The 16,358-nt window shown below is 37.5% G+C and overlaps 3 protein-coding genes and 1 long non-coding RNA gene across 5 annotated transcripts in view; 2 read left to right on the top strand and 2 right to left on the bottom strand.

Moving 5' to 3' along the window:
* LOC122405749 (uncharacterized) overlaps positions 1 to 785 on the bottom strand; it is a 32,205-nt gene extending 31,420 nt beyond the window's left edge. Inside the window, exon 1 of the long non-coding RNA XR_006259816.1 lies at positions 651 to 785. This is a non-coding gene — a long non-coding RNA (uncharacterized lncRNA). The remainder of the gene's footprint in view (positions 1 to 650) is intronic.
* On the top strand, positions 65 to 3,235 carry LOC122405748 (PRADC1-like protein). The gene is made up of 3 exons (XM_043410688.1): positions 65 to 450; positions 669 to 799; positions 1,473 to 3,235. The coding sequence occupies exons 1-3, from the start codon at positions 351 to 353 to the stop codon at positions 1,914 to 1,916; spliced, it is 675 nt and encodes a 224-aa protein (XP_043266623.1). The 5' UTR covers positions 65 to 350; the 3' UTR covers positions 1,917 to 3,235.
* On the bottom strand, positions 2,500 to 7,181 carry LOC122405747 (xaa-Pro aminopeptidase ApepP-like). Its single transcript, XM_043410686.1, has 6 exons — positions 6,746 to 7,181; positions 4,917 to 6,038; positions 4,497 to 4,823; positions 4,285 to 4,415; positions 3,905 to 4,080; positions 2,500 to 3,592 (listed from the first exon to the last, which is right to left on the bottom strand). Exons 2-6 carry the CDS (start codon positions 6,026 to 6,028, stop codon positions 3,470 to 3,472), a joined length of 1,869 nt encoding a protein of 622 aa, XP_043266621.1. The 5' UTR covers positions 6,029 to 6,038; positions 6,746 to 7,181; the 3' UTR covers positions 2,500 to 3,469.
* A 463-nt stretch (positions 7,182 to 7,644) lies between these two features.
* On the top strand, positions 7,645 to 13,574 carry Hpf1 (Histone PARylation factor 1). Of its 2 annotated transcripts, XM_043412003.1 has the most exons (7): positions 7,645 to 7,894; positions 8,469 to 9,071; positions 9,144 to 9,292; positions 9,466 to 9,704; positions 9,827 to 10,021; positions 11,475 to 11,739; positions 13,331 to 13,574. In XM_043412003.1, exons 1-6 carry the CDS (start codon positions 7,757 to 7,759, stop codon positions 11,726 to 11,728), a joined length of 1,578 nt encoding a protein of 525 aa, XP_043267938.1. In that variant the 5' UTR covers positions 7,645 to 7,756; the 3' UTR covers positions 11,729 to 11,739; positions 13,331 to 13,574. The 2 variants fall into 2 exon arrangements, with proteins under 2 accessions (XP_043267938.1, XP_043267939.1); XM_043412004.1 differs by lacking the exons at positions 11,475 to 11,739; positions 13,331 to 13,574 and having other exon boundaries at positions 7,646 to 7,894; positions 9,827 to 11,130.
* The last annotated feature ends 2,784 nt before the right edge of the window (positions 13,575 to 16,358 follow it).

The raw sequence follows: 16,358 nt of genomic DNA on the forward strand, positions 1-16,358 counted from the left end.
GTTCATTCATATATTTGTACTTATATCACTGAGTTAATGAGAATTTTGTGAGAATTCATATATTTCTCGCTTCCTAAAGTTAGTAGATCGATCGATTTTTCACATTATTTTTCATATTTTAATAATTCGTAGTATTTTAAATCAACACATTCACTCTGTGTACAACCACGGTTTTGTGCAACTCATACACCAGTCAGCAGTCGAAATTGCAATGTGACGTGTCACGAAAACGTGTGCGCCACATACGTTACGTGATCACAACATAACCTCTTCGTCCGATCCTACGTTTTAATCTGAATAGTTCCTAGCAAATATTTATTTATGTAGAATATAAAGTTTGAAAAGAGAACATGGCGCCACGCGTTATTGGTGATACGCCGAAATTTATGGTTGTTATTGCAACGATTCTCATCACATGGACATGGAACGTTGGGATTGCTAGGAGTGCAGGTTTGTGATGTTCCATTACGATCTTTTCATTCGCTTTTTCAACCGTTCTCTTCATCCAGATGAGAATAAATCATTTTTTAAAAAATATTCTCGTTTCATTTGCGTTTGTTTTCATTTATCATTATTTCACGTTTTATTCATAAATTTCATGTTAATACATGCACTTCCTGTTTTATTACATTGAAAAATCGATTACTCACAAATTGTTATGATAACAGGCAATTATGAGCACCATCATGATCCTCTGATTAAAGACACCATCGAAGATGTTTTTTTCGAGATTTTGCATCCTCCTGAGCTCAGTTACACATACAGAATACGTCCCACTGAAGATTTTGGAACACGTTTTGTAAGTATATTATGTCTTGTTTTTATTTATTATTTTCGCGCGGGCTCGTTCTTTTTGGTTTGCTTTTACCTGTCGTTTTCTTTCTATTTTGCTACTTTACGAACAACTTATTCTTGCGAGACAATTTAAAATGAAATTTATTCAAAGATTTTTTCGAGTCGCTACCGCGACTCTTGATCTGTTTCGCCATCTCCCTCGCACTCGTGAAACTAATAGAGCGACTTACGTAGATGTCACTAGCAACATTTGATTCCATCGAAATTTTACCACGCGTAATTGGAGATTGGCGGAAAATCTGAAAAAATCCAGCTTTCCTTGAGGCATTATCGATATTGATATGCCGCCATTACATTATAAAAAAAAGTATGTTCAACGCAATAAGTATTCTCACTCGCGCAGTCTCAAAAATAGTCAATTACTTTTTTGTTTTTCTCAAGTTATTCTCAAGTTTGGACAATCTCTTTTACAGAATCGTAGGTCTATAAACGTATAAACGTGTGCAATTTAACCTTCAAAATTTTCAATATCACTTTCAACACAATCGTACTCGCGTTAGACATTTTTATCAATTAGAATTTTTAATGAGAATGACTTCAGAAAGGAACTAATTGCTTATGAAAATTATAACTAATAATCAAAAATAGTAAAAAGTAAAAAAAAAAAAAACCTTCAGAACGACAGTTTTTCGGGTCGGAAAATCGCGCTTGTACCGGTAGAACCGGAAACGGGTTGCAGAAAACCAGACAACATCGAGAAACTGGACGGAAACGTAGCACTCGTGTGGCGCGGGGATTGTACATTTTTCCAAAAAAGTGCAATAGCCGAGGACTCTGGAGCAAAAGCAATAATCGTAGCTGATTATCATACCAAATCAATCGACGATGAGAGGGAAAGTCCAATGTGGATGGATTACTATTACATCGAAATGACAAGTGGTGATAATGATCGTAAACGTAATATTAACATTCCAGCCGGTTTTTTGTTAGGTAAAAATGGTAGAATTATAAGAGACACCCTCAGACGATTGAAACTTCCTCATGCGATAATAAACATCCCCGTCAATTTGACGTTTTCCCCCATTACGGACTTTCACCAACCACCTTGGGTTGCTTTGTAAATGTTCAAACGAAACGCCACTGTGATAAATGTGTAATACTTGGACATAACCTCTGCAGTCATTTTTGTCCAGTTCAAAACATGAATTGTATCCTTTGAGTTTTACCGCTGTATATGCAGCGAGATTCACAAGATTTACTGGGACGTTGAATTTTTCCATCTTTTTTTTCAAACTATCAACTTGCTAGGAAAAATATAAAAAAGTAACAATACTGAGGCGATACGTAATTTTGTCAACTTATACAGAAATATGTGTAGGAGAATTTAGACGGTATAATAAATTTCATTCGTTGCCTAATTTTTAATGTCTGAACACTCATCTAAATTTTAATGAAAAAACTAGATTTTGCAACCCTGTTTGAAATCTTTCACGCATGTACGTACAGACGGATCAGTCACCTTTTGAATTTGGCATTGTTTATGTTCTTGAAATTTTCACAATAGATATTTCATACAGACTGGTTTGGGTGGTATTTGAAAGAACCTTATTCCCATTTTGGTGCATAAATGTTGAAATCCTGTTGTGTCAATTAACAATTAATAATAACAATCGAGTGGCGCAATTAAGAAATAAAAATTCGTGGTCCATTGTTAACAAATTCTTTTTGACCCAACTACGTGGTTCAAATTTTTTACTTACAATTAAATTGTGATCCACTGAAACATAATTTTTTCTCATCATTGATTTCTTCCCATTTTTTTTCCAACTTGTTCATAATTTTTTGAAATTTAATAAATGAAAAATAAATTCTATGCAAATATTGTTTTCTTTTTTTTAGTTTTTTTTTTTGATAGAAGAACACGATATCCAGTTGCAAGTGAAATGCAATTTTTTCCCTCTTCTAACACGTAGTTTTATTATTAATAACATACTCATTTCAAAGCAGTATAAATTTGTCTACTTTCATTTTTGTATAATAGTTATTTATAATTTCAAATATTGTAAAGATTGTTTCGTTGATCGAAGCGTTTTGTGGTCTCTCAGGCATGTCACACACATATGCCAAAGAATATTAAACGGCTCAGGTCGCACAGTATTAAAAACAATGGCAATGTTGCTTTAATGAAAATTTCAAATTTCTCCAGCTCAAAGAGCTTAAGGATTCAGTCATAAATTTTTAGCATTATGATAAAAAAATGTATTTTCACAGTATCCCAAAAAAAAAATTACTTAAATTTCAGTTGAATCTCAAGGAACTGAAATGCGAAAAAATGAAATTGTTCTCAACGATTATATGTGTGGAACAGCCTCCAAGTGAAAAGTTAATAGTTTTTTTTACAATATTGAAAAGGAAGTAAATAAAAATATATCATATCGTATTTGTTTTCTTTTCACAAAGCATCGTACGCCTTGCTGCATATACCCGTATTTTGATAGACGAAATTTTTTCCGAACGACTGTTCATTTCGCAAGTTTATGTGTTAATGATATATCGCGATTCCACGCAACAAAAAAAAAATAAAGTAAAAGATTTGACGATGGAGTCCGGTCGAAGCTGAAGGTGGGTAAATTTAGGATTTGTAGCATTCGAGCCAACTGGTGCAAGGTCACTGCTACCCAGTTAAGTGTTGAGTCTCTTTTTCGAGCCAGCGCAGAGCTTGCAAGTTCTCCTGGCCTTGTAACAAAGGTCGTAGAACCTCCAAGCATTTTGTGTGATAAGAGTTGAGGTACGAGATCTGCAAATGATTGACAGTGATGATTAAGTACTTCGTACAGATTTTTTGTGATAAATAAAATGAAGACACGATGATGAGGGCACCCAAGTTGAGTAATAAATTGGGAATGAAATCGATTGGAAATTTTTTTTCACATCTTCTAATTTCTTTTCATAGCAAATAGAGTATAAAAATGAATAAATCAGAATTCGTCCCTTCTTATAGTGTGTTGCTCTATCGAGATATGAATTATATTGCTTCCTTTTGACGAAGTGAAAATAGCATCATGCGCGATGGATACATTGGAAAAGAAAAATGAAATCGACGTCTTACCTCGAAATCGGTGAGTAAAGAACGATCCAATAAACTCGTTTGTATAGGCACAAGAGTTACAGTCTCAAATGTGAGAAAATCAATGTTTCTCCGATTATATTTTGTTGCAGTCTTCACAACGCATTCAATGTTTTCCAACCTTATCCCGAAACTTCCATCCTCGTAGTAACCAGGCTCTAAGCAATGGGAACGATGAAGAAATTGTCAGTTTGACAATGGTCAATGCAATATGGCGTGAACGATTTATCTATTCTATTAGCAGAAATGAATGATAAAATATTGAAAAAAGATTGTAATGGAAAGAAATACAACGAAGGAAACAAGCCCTGGAAACTATTTTTACTTAATGAGTCCCCTAAAATAGAGAAAAATCTTTTTACCATTGGAAAGAAACATGTTGGGCTCAAGGCCCGGATCATCTGGATAAGGTCTCCAAGAGATACCAACAGGGCCTTCATGAACGTTGAGATATGAGCCAACACCATGTCCAGTTCCATGAAGGTACTCTAATCTGTAATTGAAGAAAAATGAGCCAGATTCGTAACTAAAATTCATTTTCATCTCCAATGGAAAAGTTGAAAATTTTTATTACCCAACTTCCCACAAACTTTTTCGTGCTAAAGTATCCAAATAATTTCCTTTGATATGAGCTCGGAAAACTGCGGTCGACATGGAGCACATGCCTTTGAAGACACGAGTGAAGCATTCCCGTTGAAAATCGGTCGGTTCGCCAAAGTGTAAAGTTCTAGTAACGTCGGTGGTTCCATCGTAGAACTGTGCACCAGAATCGCACAGATAAAGTTCTTTATCGGTGATTGTTGCGTCTGTTTCTGGCGAAGGCTCGTAATGAATGATCGCACCGTGGGCTCCGACTGACGAAATTGTCGTAAAACTCAAACCCACGTACTTGTCTTGTTCTCTGATTCGTGAAAATTAAAAAACAATTCTGGTTAAAATCTGATTAAATATTGACGTGGGACGTGGAAATGGAAAAGAGGCTTTTGATACTTACTGCCTGAACTTTTCGAGACGTTGCGCACCCGATATTTCGGTGACTTTTTCGCGTTTGTTAACGATCATGTCTTCGAGCCAAGCAAAATATTTAACAAGGGCAACGGCATCGCGTATATGAGCGGCTTTCATTCCATTTGTTTCGACTTCATTCTTAACGGCTTTCATCATCTTGACTGGTGTAACAGCGGTGTGTTTAGACAATTTTTCGCAATCGGCATGCAGTCCATAACTCGATTGGTTGCTAATCCATACCCTGAGTGATTCGTTATTATTGGACAATTGTCGAAGATAAGGTCGGAGTTGTTCGTACGGATGATAAATAACGTCAACACCTTCATCTTTCATCTGCTTATCAGCTTCAGGAGTGATTCTTGATTGATCGACGAAGAAATGTACTTCGTCCTGTGTAAGTACGACGTAAGCGAAAAATACAGGATTGTAAGGAATGTCGGAACCTCGAAGATTCATAAGATAAGCAACTTCGTCGAGTTCTGCAATAACGAGAATGTTCGTACGATTTTTTTCCATCTCACGACGACACTGGCTTATCTTCTCGCTCGATTTTTGTCCAGTATAAATGAGAGGATGCGCAACAATAGGATTTAGTGAAAATGCAGGACGATCTTCCCCCCAAACACGATCAACCAAATTTTCATCCAACGGCATCAAGCGGTGACCAGCAGCTGTTAATGCTTTGTGCATATGTGCCCAAACTGTGTAACTCAATATATTTGGATCTGCTCCTACGGTCGAATTTGCTGGTAGAACGCTTATTAACCATTCTATACTCGTCGGTGTTGAAGGGGCTCCTTCGATCATCAATTTCCATGAATCCTTCGGATCCAATTCTTGGCTAGCTTGCACGAAATAACGACCATCCGTAAACATGGCTGCCTCTTTAGCTGTTATTATTGCTGTTCCCAATGAACCTTTGAAGCCAGAGATAAAACCCCTTCGCTCGTCTCTCTTCAATATATACTCCGATTGATGGGCATCCTCCGAATTAATTATTAAAGCTTGAATGCCCTTTCCTTTAATTCCACCTATCTGGACTACTTCCATCAACTCCCTTAGTTTGGACAATTTGACAGCACCAGTTTTCAACCCCATTGCTGATCTCCTGAAATATATGACCGTGTTGAAATAATCATAGTAGTTTTAAGAATTCATTTTTTTTTAACACGTTTCAGTAACGAACGAGTTTTCTGAACAAAAAATTCAATCACTGATTTTAGATCAACTTAACTAATTGAGTGAAAGAAATATCAAAAAAAGGAACTTTAGAAAGCAAGAAAGGCCGAAGCTGAATATTACCAGAAAAAAATTCAAGGTAATAACTCATGAAAAATAATTATGATGAATTGTAAAATTTGTCAAGACAGCTCTCAAATGAATTTCAAATCAACTGTCGTAGTAACAATCCAATATAAAAACTAGTGTAAACTCTCGATGGTATAACAACAGTGAAGATTTTCTCTATAATAGACAAAGAAAAGTTGGAATGCCCTTCCCCACAATGTTAAGTGAAAAAAGCTGGACCTGACCTCAGTACATAATGCAGTGATTAAAAATAAATGAAACAAATTACAATTATAATTGTAACACAGTCATTAACGAGAGAATTAAGTGAATGAAAAAAATGTTCACAATCTCTGTAAACTGGTCTCATTAATTCATTAATAACCATGAAAAAAAATTTGACTTACGATCGCTGACGTCGGTTTATTTTATAATGGAATTTCAGTAACCGAAAAAATTGATATAGATTACCTGGTAGTGAGTGTATGACTTTTGAAACTGTTATACAATGATAATATCCAAACTTACCTTGTTTATCTTATCACCTGTTTCGAATGAATTATCACTGATTGTATACTGCTTATACTAAACTTTACGAAACGAAGGAATGTAAGCGAGTAATAATATGAATAAATAATCAACTGAAATCAAGTCTCTTTGTCTTGAGATCGAGTTCGCGCCTCTTCTCGACTAAATTGATTAATATCTCACTGATCGTCCACATTCAAAGTGAAAATATGCTTATCGCTTCTCGGGCTTGGCTGGGAGGATAAAAAAACACGTGAGGATATCGAAGTGACGGAAGCTTCGGCTCAACCGACGATAGACAAACCCGTTGCAAAGTGACGTTCAGCGATCAAATTATTTTTGCAGCTGCCAAACCGTCCGTCACTCTAAAAATAAACGTCGTCATGGACTCTCTGACACCAAGGTCACTTGATGGCGGTCAAGATTTTTGTTTTTTAATTTTGTCTTTTAACCTTTATAGTATTTCGTTTTACCCTTGGATGCTGATCCCAACCGGAAATTCACGAAACTTTCATGAGTTTCAGTCGGTAATAAAAACAACTACTTATTTTGCTTTGATATACGTGATATACGCGAATGGTCGAAAAGATGGTTCGAGCAAAAAACAATTATTCAATCTTTGATTTATCCTTATTTATCATTTTTTTATATCGCATATTGAAAATATCAACTAGAAGATTACTAGTACCGTATATATCATATTTTCACAACCGTCTTTCAGCGTCTTTCAGTAATGCGAGGACACGGTTTACGTCCATTCCTGTGTTGACGGCCAATAGGGTAGAGACTTTATCATTGCTGTCGGTAATTTACCAACAGTAACATTTTATTATTATACCGATTGAGTAGGTGGCACTTGGGTGCTGCAGTATCGTAATTTTTCGCGGGAGCAACAGTTTTCGGTTTCCATTGGTGTCATTCGGTGTTCGTTGCCTGCTCATTCGTAACGTTGGTCTTACCGGTTTTAGCGCAACCACTATACATCGAAAATAAACAAAAATTCTATCGAGTATGCCGGACCAGGCTTATAAAAAAGATCTAGAAGCTTACAAGAAAGATTGCAGAATTGCTTGCCAATACGGTATCAAATGCTATCAAAAAAATCCAACACATCATGAAAAGTACAAACACCCGCCAAAAAAAGCACAGGTAACCTAACATAATTTTGGATCGACGAACATTTTTTCGACTGCTATCGTAACAATTGAAGAGAATGATAAAAATCTAGCGAGCCTCAGACCAGCTTTGTATTGATCCTAAAATTAATTCGAGTTTCTACGTATTCTCAAATAAACTGAGATTTCCTTGCAGATTTTTTACCTATAATTTTCCAAATCAATCATTCCACAAAGCTTAGCATAATAGATCAGAGAAAAAAGTAACTTATTTCCAAGAAATATTTAGATACATTTGTGATATTTTCAAATTAATATCGTACCATTGAGGATTGTGTTACAATAAGTATTGTTTTTTATCTAGAAAATTAAGATTTCTAGATTTATTTAAGATTTTTAAGATTCTGCAGAATGATCTTCAATGTTCCTAATTTTCCATTGTGCTATGGCTTTCTGTAAAAATTTGTCATTTTTGTCAAGATTTTTTGATTCATTAATTTTAATAAAATTATATTATTTGATATTTTACTTGACTTCCAAACCTCATATCATCTGCAATTCTCATATGAATAATTCTAATTGGGAAATTTTATTTCCTTTTGATATAGAGTGAAAGAAATATTGAGAAAGAATTAGGAAAGGGTAGAAAACGAAAGAGCAGCGATTCAGAGGATGAGTCTTCAAACATGAATGAACGAGAGACAAAATGGAAAAAGGAAGATGAATCAGCAGAGAGGGCACACAGTCTTTCACCAAGTCCAACTTCAATAGAAGAAAGTCATTCTAAAGCTGAGGAAGAGTCAAATTCATCTCTTATTAATGATTCCTATTCCAAAGGGGATACAGCCAGGTCTGAGCGAAATGACAGCGATTTGGTTGGGACTTCAAAGACTTTGGAAAAAGTGACTGGCGAAGAAAAAAAAATTGTTGATAAAACAGTGAAGAAAATTGTCGTGGATTCATCTTGGGAAAAGTTTGATCAGACAATCCATAAGCTCTTCCTCACGAAAATGCCTGATGACTTCTATTTGTTCTATGATTTCTGTAAAAGTCTATCACCGAAAGATCCCACGAATGCCTTCAAACTTGTGGATATACAGCTCGTCGGTCCATACGACGTTTTGAGCAGTAAGATAACTGCTGATAATCATGACGACACTGAAAAGTATCTCAGACATTGGAGATATTATTATGATCCTCCAGAATTCCAGGTATGTTACGTTTTTTCGCTTTGCACTTCCTTAGTATTCTCTGCATTATTTAATAGAAATATTTATTTCCAGACAGTCTTGAAAGGAAACAACAAAGATGGTTTGCATTATGGATATTGGCGTGATGATATCGACCAGCCACCTATTTATGTAGCAAAAAACAATGCCAACAAAGATTGCATTATAGAACCAGTAGCTCCTAACATTTTTGGAGCAATGAAGTGAGTACATTAATTTTGGCAGTGATTCCATTTTCGAATGAGATTTATATTGTTTCGACGTATATGCTTTCGACTTTTTACGAGTTCTGTTCACCGATCGCTCTCACCTACAATAATTCCTTTATTTATTCTTCTATATTAATAAACCTGTACTGTTATTTTTTTTGTATCAGCAAGCACATTAACATGAGGATGGCCAGGGCGAATCCTTTCGAGAAGGGTCCAATGCTGAAATTGTCAAAACGGCTTAAAGACTTTGCTAAAGAAAAAGGCATCAGTTTGGACTCTCAAAATTCGGACATGCGTACCAGAGATCGGAATGTGGTGGCCAAGACTTTTCATGGTGCTGGTATTGTTGTACCTTACGACAAAAAAACACAGCTCGGTTACAGAATTCTTGGAGCAACGGACAGTACGTATGAATGAAATTTTGTTTTTATCCTTCAACCACGGATAAAGTTTAATTTTCTCTTAATTAATTTGGGACTTTGCTGTTTTCCAATGAATTCTAGTCAAAATTAATCTGTATTCCAGGTCAATTGAAGAAAATATTAAAACGGATTGATGAAGCAGAATCGGATGAGGAACGAAGGAGTGTGATGACGGGTCTTGAGGAAGTTGTGAGAATGGCGACGATAGCAGCAGACGAGTGTGACTTTGGCACTTGTTTAGAATTGGGTCATGACTTATTCTCCAGCGGCATTGTACACGTCCAAGGAATCGGATTACGTATGCTCGCTTCAGCCTACAATCTTCTTGATCGCAAAAAATTCATCAGAATTGCTGAGGCTCACGCAAAAGATCGCAAGAAGGGTTGTGACCTGGGCGTTATTTGAAGAGCCATGGCCTCTGAGAATTTTTTGAGATTCGAATTATCTAAATCTACTTGTAAGCGAAAAAAGAAACATAATGAAGTTGGGCCAAAAAAAACGAAATTTTCTGAATCCAGTTAGAGGCACCAGAGCATACATGATTTGCGTTTAATCTCGAATTACACGAAATAATCACAAAGAAGGTGAAAAAATGGAGAAATAAATGGTAGGCTCATGGAACTACTTCATCGGTTCCACCAAAACTTTCGTTGCAACAAACCTTTGACTATGAAAACGCTCCTAATAAAGAAGAAGCAGAAAATAATCGATAAAATATAGAAGATTTTGAATAATTTCTCGTAATGAAAATTCATGTGGGAGAGAGCAAGAAAAGAAGAACAATAGTGTCAGGATCGATAATGTCCACTTCAAATTACCCCCTAATGATATTACTTAATACTTGAACGATATATTTTATATGTAAATATGTATATTACTCTGATACAGTTTCGGTGTCTTTTATAGACAATTTTTACGCACTTTTTTTCAAATTTTCGCTCATAATCGCAAGAGAAATGAATTTTTGATGATGAGAATCCATTTTTTTTCTCCATCAGGATACATTCAGTAATATTTTATGGGACTGATTTGCTGAGGAATATTAATGCTCTAAATGTATTTCCACCTGGCTTGAATGGAGCGCTGGCGTTTTCATTTTATGTACATTTGTTTTATAAATTATATCAATGAATACTGAATAATATCAAATAATACAAAGCAAATAACGTGGCTGCTGTTTGAATGGCATTGAAACAATATTTTTAGATAAACGATATTATATTTAACAAAATTTACAAATAAAAAATGTTGATGAATTGTTCAGAACAATAATTATCTGCTGCAGTCTTTTTCTTATTTCACATGAGAAATTTTAGTTGACTGCAGACATTTTTTCCTCGATAAATTGCAAAATGTAGTCTCCCAATTTAAAAAAAAAATAAAATTGGCAGTTTGGTCACACAGCAATATTTGAGATCGTTCGAGAATATTCAGCAATGACTACTCAATTTACAGTTAAAAAGGTAATTGCAGTAATTCAAGGAAAATATTATCTTCCCCTCCCCTCCACTGTTCAACAAGGACATTTTTTTTCTGAATTCGTGTAAAAACGACAATTTTCGAGTGATCGTCGTCTCGATCCTCTAGCTTGAAAATTGGCGGCTATTTTTTAACGAGTATAAAAAGTATCGCGTTCCAGGAGCCATTTTTAATAAACTTGTGAAAAATTATTTTGCCTCAGCGTACTCAACAGTGGAACTTTTTCGGTTTAACATTTTTTTAAATTTTATTGTTTTTTATCAACATTTCAGATGATCGGGAATTACGCGCTAAAGGAGTGGATTTGTTTGATAAAAAATGTCTTTTCTCGAAAAGTATTCACCCATTCGAGCTTGAGTTTTGCATACTTTTTCGGTATACCAAGAGCCATTTTTTTGGAGAAAGGATACACAAGTCGTCTTCGTCCTCATTCTCGATGTCGTGCAATAGTGGTCCGGTTCTCAGACTATCGCCACTCGGTCCATACAAATTTAATTATCCAGTGGTCCAACAACTTCCGATTTGAGTCAAGGACGCGTAAGTTACGATCGATTTTAATAACTCGAATGCCATATCTCACGCGTTAACGATCCTCGATACGACGAACGAGAGGCGAGAACGCTTCCGACGTGGCGGAGGAAACAATCATGCAGGAAATAGCATTCAAAACAATCATAATAATTCATAGTCAAAAAATAATCACAATCGCACGAGTAGCGTCACGAAATAATCGCGAGGGGATGGAAATTCACGAACTGCGCTTGAGCGCATTCCCTCCTCTGATTTCGAGAGTGTGAATTCCAAAGTTTCAAATTTAGAAAATAATTTGGTGTAGTAATTAGTCCGGAGCTCGCACGGTTGCCAACTACCCCTGTGACGTTTTCGCCACTCTCAGTAATCCGGCAATTTGAAGAATTGAAGATCAGGTGTGTAATTATTGAATTTTTGTTTCTTGAGTGTCTTTGGTCCCGTGAGTAAAGGCGATGTTCCAAAAAAACTTGCTCGGTGTCATCCCTCTAAAAACCATTTTGCCCTTGAATTATTTTATGCCGAGTCAGTCCGATCCCGATGGCCTGAGTGTGAGTAACGTTTGTCCAAGTTTCTCTCGGTTGGCGTGTTCTAACGCTTAATTTTAATTTTTAACCGATTCCGATGAAAATTGGTGCAACACCGGTTCTTGTGTCGCTGTTTCATTTCTGAACTTATTTTTTACCTTGTCACCCTTGAAAGGGGTGAAAATCGAGGGTTGAGGGTGACATTTTTGAATTTTTCAATGAAAAGTGTTTATGCTGTATTACATGAAGAATGTATTTTTTTTAGGGCACCAGACTCTTTCATCGAAATAAAAAAAACTCGCTACCTGCCAAGGGGTGAGTAATAAGGGTTGAGGGTGAAATTTTCAGATTTTTCGATCGGGAGCTTTTATGTATTCAGTTTTGTTTGGCTTCGATAAAAGAGTCTAGTATCCTAAAGAACTTGGAATTTTTATGTAACATGACATAAAAACATGCCATTGAAAAATCTGAAACTTTCACTTTCAACCCTCATTTCCAGCCCTTCCAAGTGTAGCCAAGTGAAAACTAAGTTCGACTCGTACCAGTTTTGGAACGAAAACTGAAAAAAAGCTCACCAGTCAACCGGTTAAGTGACCATTTTTTCGAATTTGTTCCCATTTTCGGGTTCGTTAGATTTTTTTCTCCTTTTTACTCGAGCCCAACTCGAGTTCCTTTAATGACTGACGCCCAAAAATATTAAGTCACTTGAAATTCAGTCATTCCATGTTAAAACTTGATAAAAACTATAGATTTTCGTATGAATTGAAGGATCTTTTGAAAAATCGATCGAGAGAACGAGGTTCGTTGCAATAAATTGAGAAAATCTGATGCCACTTCGCATCGAAAAACTCCTGGGAATATTAAATTAAAAGTTTTGTCATGCATCTGAATTGGATCGATCTTTTAGATTTTTGAAAACACGATGCATACGTACGATAAGTTTGATAAGCAACAGCGGTTTATCCAATCTTTTTTTGGCGTCGGTTTTCACCAATCCGAAAGTATTAGTTTTGAACGAGCAGTTTAAATGTACAAACTAATAACACTAGACATAAACGACTTTGTTATTCTAGCTTCTCTAATGGATATTCCATGAAGATGGGAATTACTTTCCAGTCATTATTGGCGGTACTCGAGGAGGGTTCCAGTACGGTTGAAGAATCCATATATAATCCATAACTTTGGTAAGAAAGTGTTGAGTGCATCGGTTAATGAACACAGTTCGTTTGTTTGATCGTGAAAAATCGATCGAGCTCGTGTCTGGGCCAAGAGGTGTTGTCCTTGTAATAAAAAAAGCTTAATGCCTGTTAATCGATATTTCGGCATGACTTGCGGTTGTTGTTTTACCGAAGTATTATTCTGTTTTTTTTCTTCGATTCAGCGGTCACGTTCCACTGCTAGGAAATTTCGAACTTTTCTACAAGACTCGCTGTTCGAAATTTCTAATGATCACTTTCAATCCCTCCTAGAGCTGCTATTAAAAAAATGGTCCAAAGATGGCGGGATACGATATTGAATGTCTGCGAGAAAAAACACTTTTGATGAGTTTAGTTCAAGGGATGTAGCGATGGAGAGTACAGAAGCTCTTCAGAGCTCACTTTTCTTGTCTTCTTATCGAGGGACGCGGCAGCGTCTTGACGCCAAGCGTTGAAAAGAAAATTGTCAAATGGGCAAACGGTGCCATAAAAACGATTCTTTTTACTTGGCCAGCTCGGTCCCCCGGTCGTAACTCTTATTTTTATTCACTTTGCTCAAACAGTATTGTTTCCTTTCGCCAGATCCAGAACGATGGAATTTGTAAAAATATTGTTTTTGAAAAAAATCGAATTCTCATTTTTTTGAACTCCAAATATGAAGGAATCGCGCGTCTCCTAAGCCTCCCTGCTTCCCTGAAAACTATGAAGAAGGTGATAAAGACTCCGTCGGATTTAGTTATAAAAGTGACAAAAATTTTGATGCTCCACGAAGAAGAAAATTCAAGGGTGCTCAAGTCTTTTGCCTGTACAGAACGGGATGAAATATTCCATTGCACGGTACACACGCAAAGTACCGGAGAACATAGCCGTGCATGCAGTGGCGGTAAACCCGAAAGAGGTGATCTAACACACAGGAGAGTTATCGTGACTGCGGTGTGTCCTGGTACCTTGATATAAAGAGAATTTCACATACGCAGCTGTCGGCGCCCGTAGTAACTGAATTTTTAGTTCCAGCGATGGAGTCTCGACGCTGCTACATCGCTTTGCAAGTCCACGCGTCTATAAAATTCATGTGGTTTGCATTTATTGAGCAAGACCAGCGTACGAACTCCTTGGAATCCTCCGGTCCATCGCGCTTCTCGTGGAATGAGAATAAATCTGTTCCTTTTGTAATTTTCTTCATTTACTTCGAAAAAACAAGAGTTTTTGAAAAATCACTATCCAAAATGATGTATTCAGAAATATTGAGAGTTTCGTGGCCACGGCATGCTGACGTTTTCCTAGAAAATTATAGAATTCGAAGGTCTAAGAATAATCGATAATTCTTCATAAAAATTTTCGAAATTTCAGCTTTGCTACCATCAAATACTGTCCTCCGAGGGTGGCTCCTCCGCATATTCTGTGCTTTTGGTTACAGTTTCCTGAGTAATCTGTCCACGACCGAAAAGCTCTAGGAGTGAATTTTCGTTCTTTTTGAACGCGGCTCTCGCAATTCTGTGAGCGTCACAATAAATTCAAAAAATTCACTGTCAACGACTGCGCTGCACGAAATTTCGTCCCAAAGAAGCAGCATCACTGTGAGACACGAAAGGATGGAAGTTTGTCCGAAGTCTAGAGCCGAATTCTGTTAAAGGGAGTGAAGTTCAAAGAATACGCAGACGAAAATTAGTTGGCGCTTAGATGTGGCGTGCTCAGCAAATTTTCAAATTTGCATGAATTCTGGACGGTGTGCGTGCTAAAGGCAGACGAGCGGGGAAGAGTATACAGAGAAGAGAGAACACAGGGAGAGGAATGGCGAGAGGGGAGGCGAGCGAGAGAGACGCAGAGGCAGAGAGGGCGGTTCAGCACGCCGCTTACATCTGTTGCGTCTTGTTTGCATATGTGCTCTCTCCGGTTGCCTGGTTGTTCTCCCACCGTGCGGCGGCGAGGAAAATCGCTGGCGTCGACCTCGGTGGCAATAACGGCTGGTCAAGGTACTACCCGGATGGTGTACATGGATCGAGGAAAGCGTAAGCTCTGCCGTTGCGAGAGCGTGCCGTGGCCTATATGCGCACACAGACGGGGGCTGAAATACAAAAGCCCGTTTCTCCAGGTCGCTGTGAAAAACGAAATAGCGCCGGACGATGTTAAGGCGAATGGTGTTGACTCTCTGCATTCGTACATGCAACTGCAGCCTGCCCCATTGGGCGCGTTCGTGAACTCGAGCTTTTTCGTGCAAACGCATAAAGTGGAAAAGCTCCATGTTATTATTATTGAATGAAACTGAACGATGATGAGGATCGAAAAATTTCCTTTCGCTTTCAACTTGGTAAGAGATGGAGCAAAAAAATCATAGATTCGATCTCAGAATTATACTTTCTAAGAAGAGTCATGAACGTTAGTTACGTTTTCATCGTTATCGAATTAGCTCCAAGAGCATGTGGAAAGTCGAGCGGACTGGTCGCCGCTGATTCTTCATTCGACCTCCCTGCGAGGCTAAAATTCATGGAAATTTGTTGACTTTAATTTTGTTTTCAGGAACGCAATGCTCCTGCTGATCCGTGCACCGTGTCCTGGGTCTGATCGTTCGGTCCCTGCAGATGGAATGACAGTTCGCATGTGAGGCTGACCGACCGATGAGTTTTCAGGTATCCGGTGAAGTAACGATGAGGACTTTTAGCCTGAAATTGAGGTTTCAAGTTAAGTTTACATTATTGACCATCAACCTGCTGGGACACGCCGTGTACACATGCATATCGGCAGGCAGAGCTGGAACGGACAGGAGCTCGCGGTGGTTATAGCGGATTCGTGTCTCGGACACGTTCGACGGGAAAAATAGGTGCGCGAGATGGAGATTCGCAGGCGCGACGTACGTACGGACGCATGCCCGTTGGAGCCTCAGTGGAGCGCGCGACTTCGTGCCGTG

This window comes from Venturia canescens, chromosome 2 (assembly GCF_019457755.1).
Source record: "Venturia canescens isolate UGA chromosome 2, ASM1945775v1, whole genome shotgun sequence".
Classification (NCBI taxonomy): domain Eukaryota; kingdom Metazoa; phylum Arthropoda; class Insecta; order Hymenoptera; family Ichneumonidae; genus Venturia; species Venturia canescens.

What these genes read in the sequence shown, in the direction of transcription:
- LOC122405748 (XM_043410688.1), top strand. Translation starts at nt 351, where the DNA reads ATGGCGCCACGCGTTATTGGTGATACGCCGAAATTTATGGTTGTTATT. An exon ending in TGGGATTGCTAGGAGTGCAG is followed by an intron (nt 451 to 668) that starts GTTTGTGATGTT and finishes TTATGATAACAG; the next exon opens with GCAATTATGAGCACCATCAT. An exon ending in AAGATTTTGGAACACGTTTT is followed by an intron (nt 800 to 1,472) that starts GTAAGTATATTA and finishes AAAAACCTTCAG; the next exon opens with AACGACAGTTTTTCGGGTCG.
- LOC122405747 (XM_043410686.1), bottom strand. Translation starts at nt 6,028, where the DNA reads ATGGGGTTGAAAACTGGTGCTGTCAAATTGTCCAAACTAAGGGAGTTG. An exon ending in AAAAGTTTGTGGGAAGTTGG is followed by an intron (nt 4,416 to 4,496) that starts GTAATAAAAATT and finishes CTTCAATTACAG; the next exon opens with ATTAGAGTACCTTCATGGAA. An exon ending in CTTTACTCACCGATTTCGAG is followed by an intron (nt 3,593 to 3,904) that starts GTAAGACGTCGA and finishes AATCATTTGCAG; the next exon opens with ATCTCGTACCTCAACTCTTA.
- Hpf1 (XM_043412003.1), top strand. Translation starts at nt 7,757, where the DNA reads ATGCCGGACCAGGCTTATAAAAAAGATCTAGAAGCTTACAAGAAAGAT. An exon ending in ACCCGCCAAAAAAAGCACAG is followed by an intron (nt 7,895 to 8,468) that starts GTAACCTAACAT and finishes CTTTTGATATAG; the next exon opens with AGTGAAAGAAATATTGAGAA. An exon ending in ATGATCCTCCAGAATTCCAG is followed by an intron (nt 9,072 to 9,143) that starts GTATGTTACGTT and finishes ATTTATTTCCAG; the next exon opens with ACAGTCTTGAAAGGAAACAA.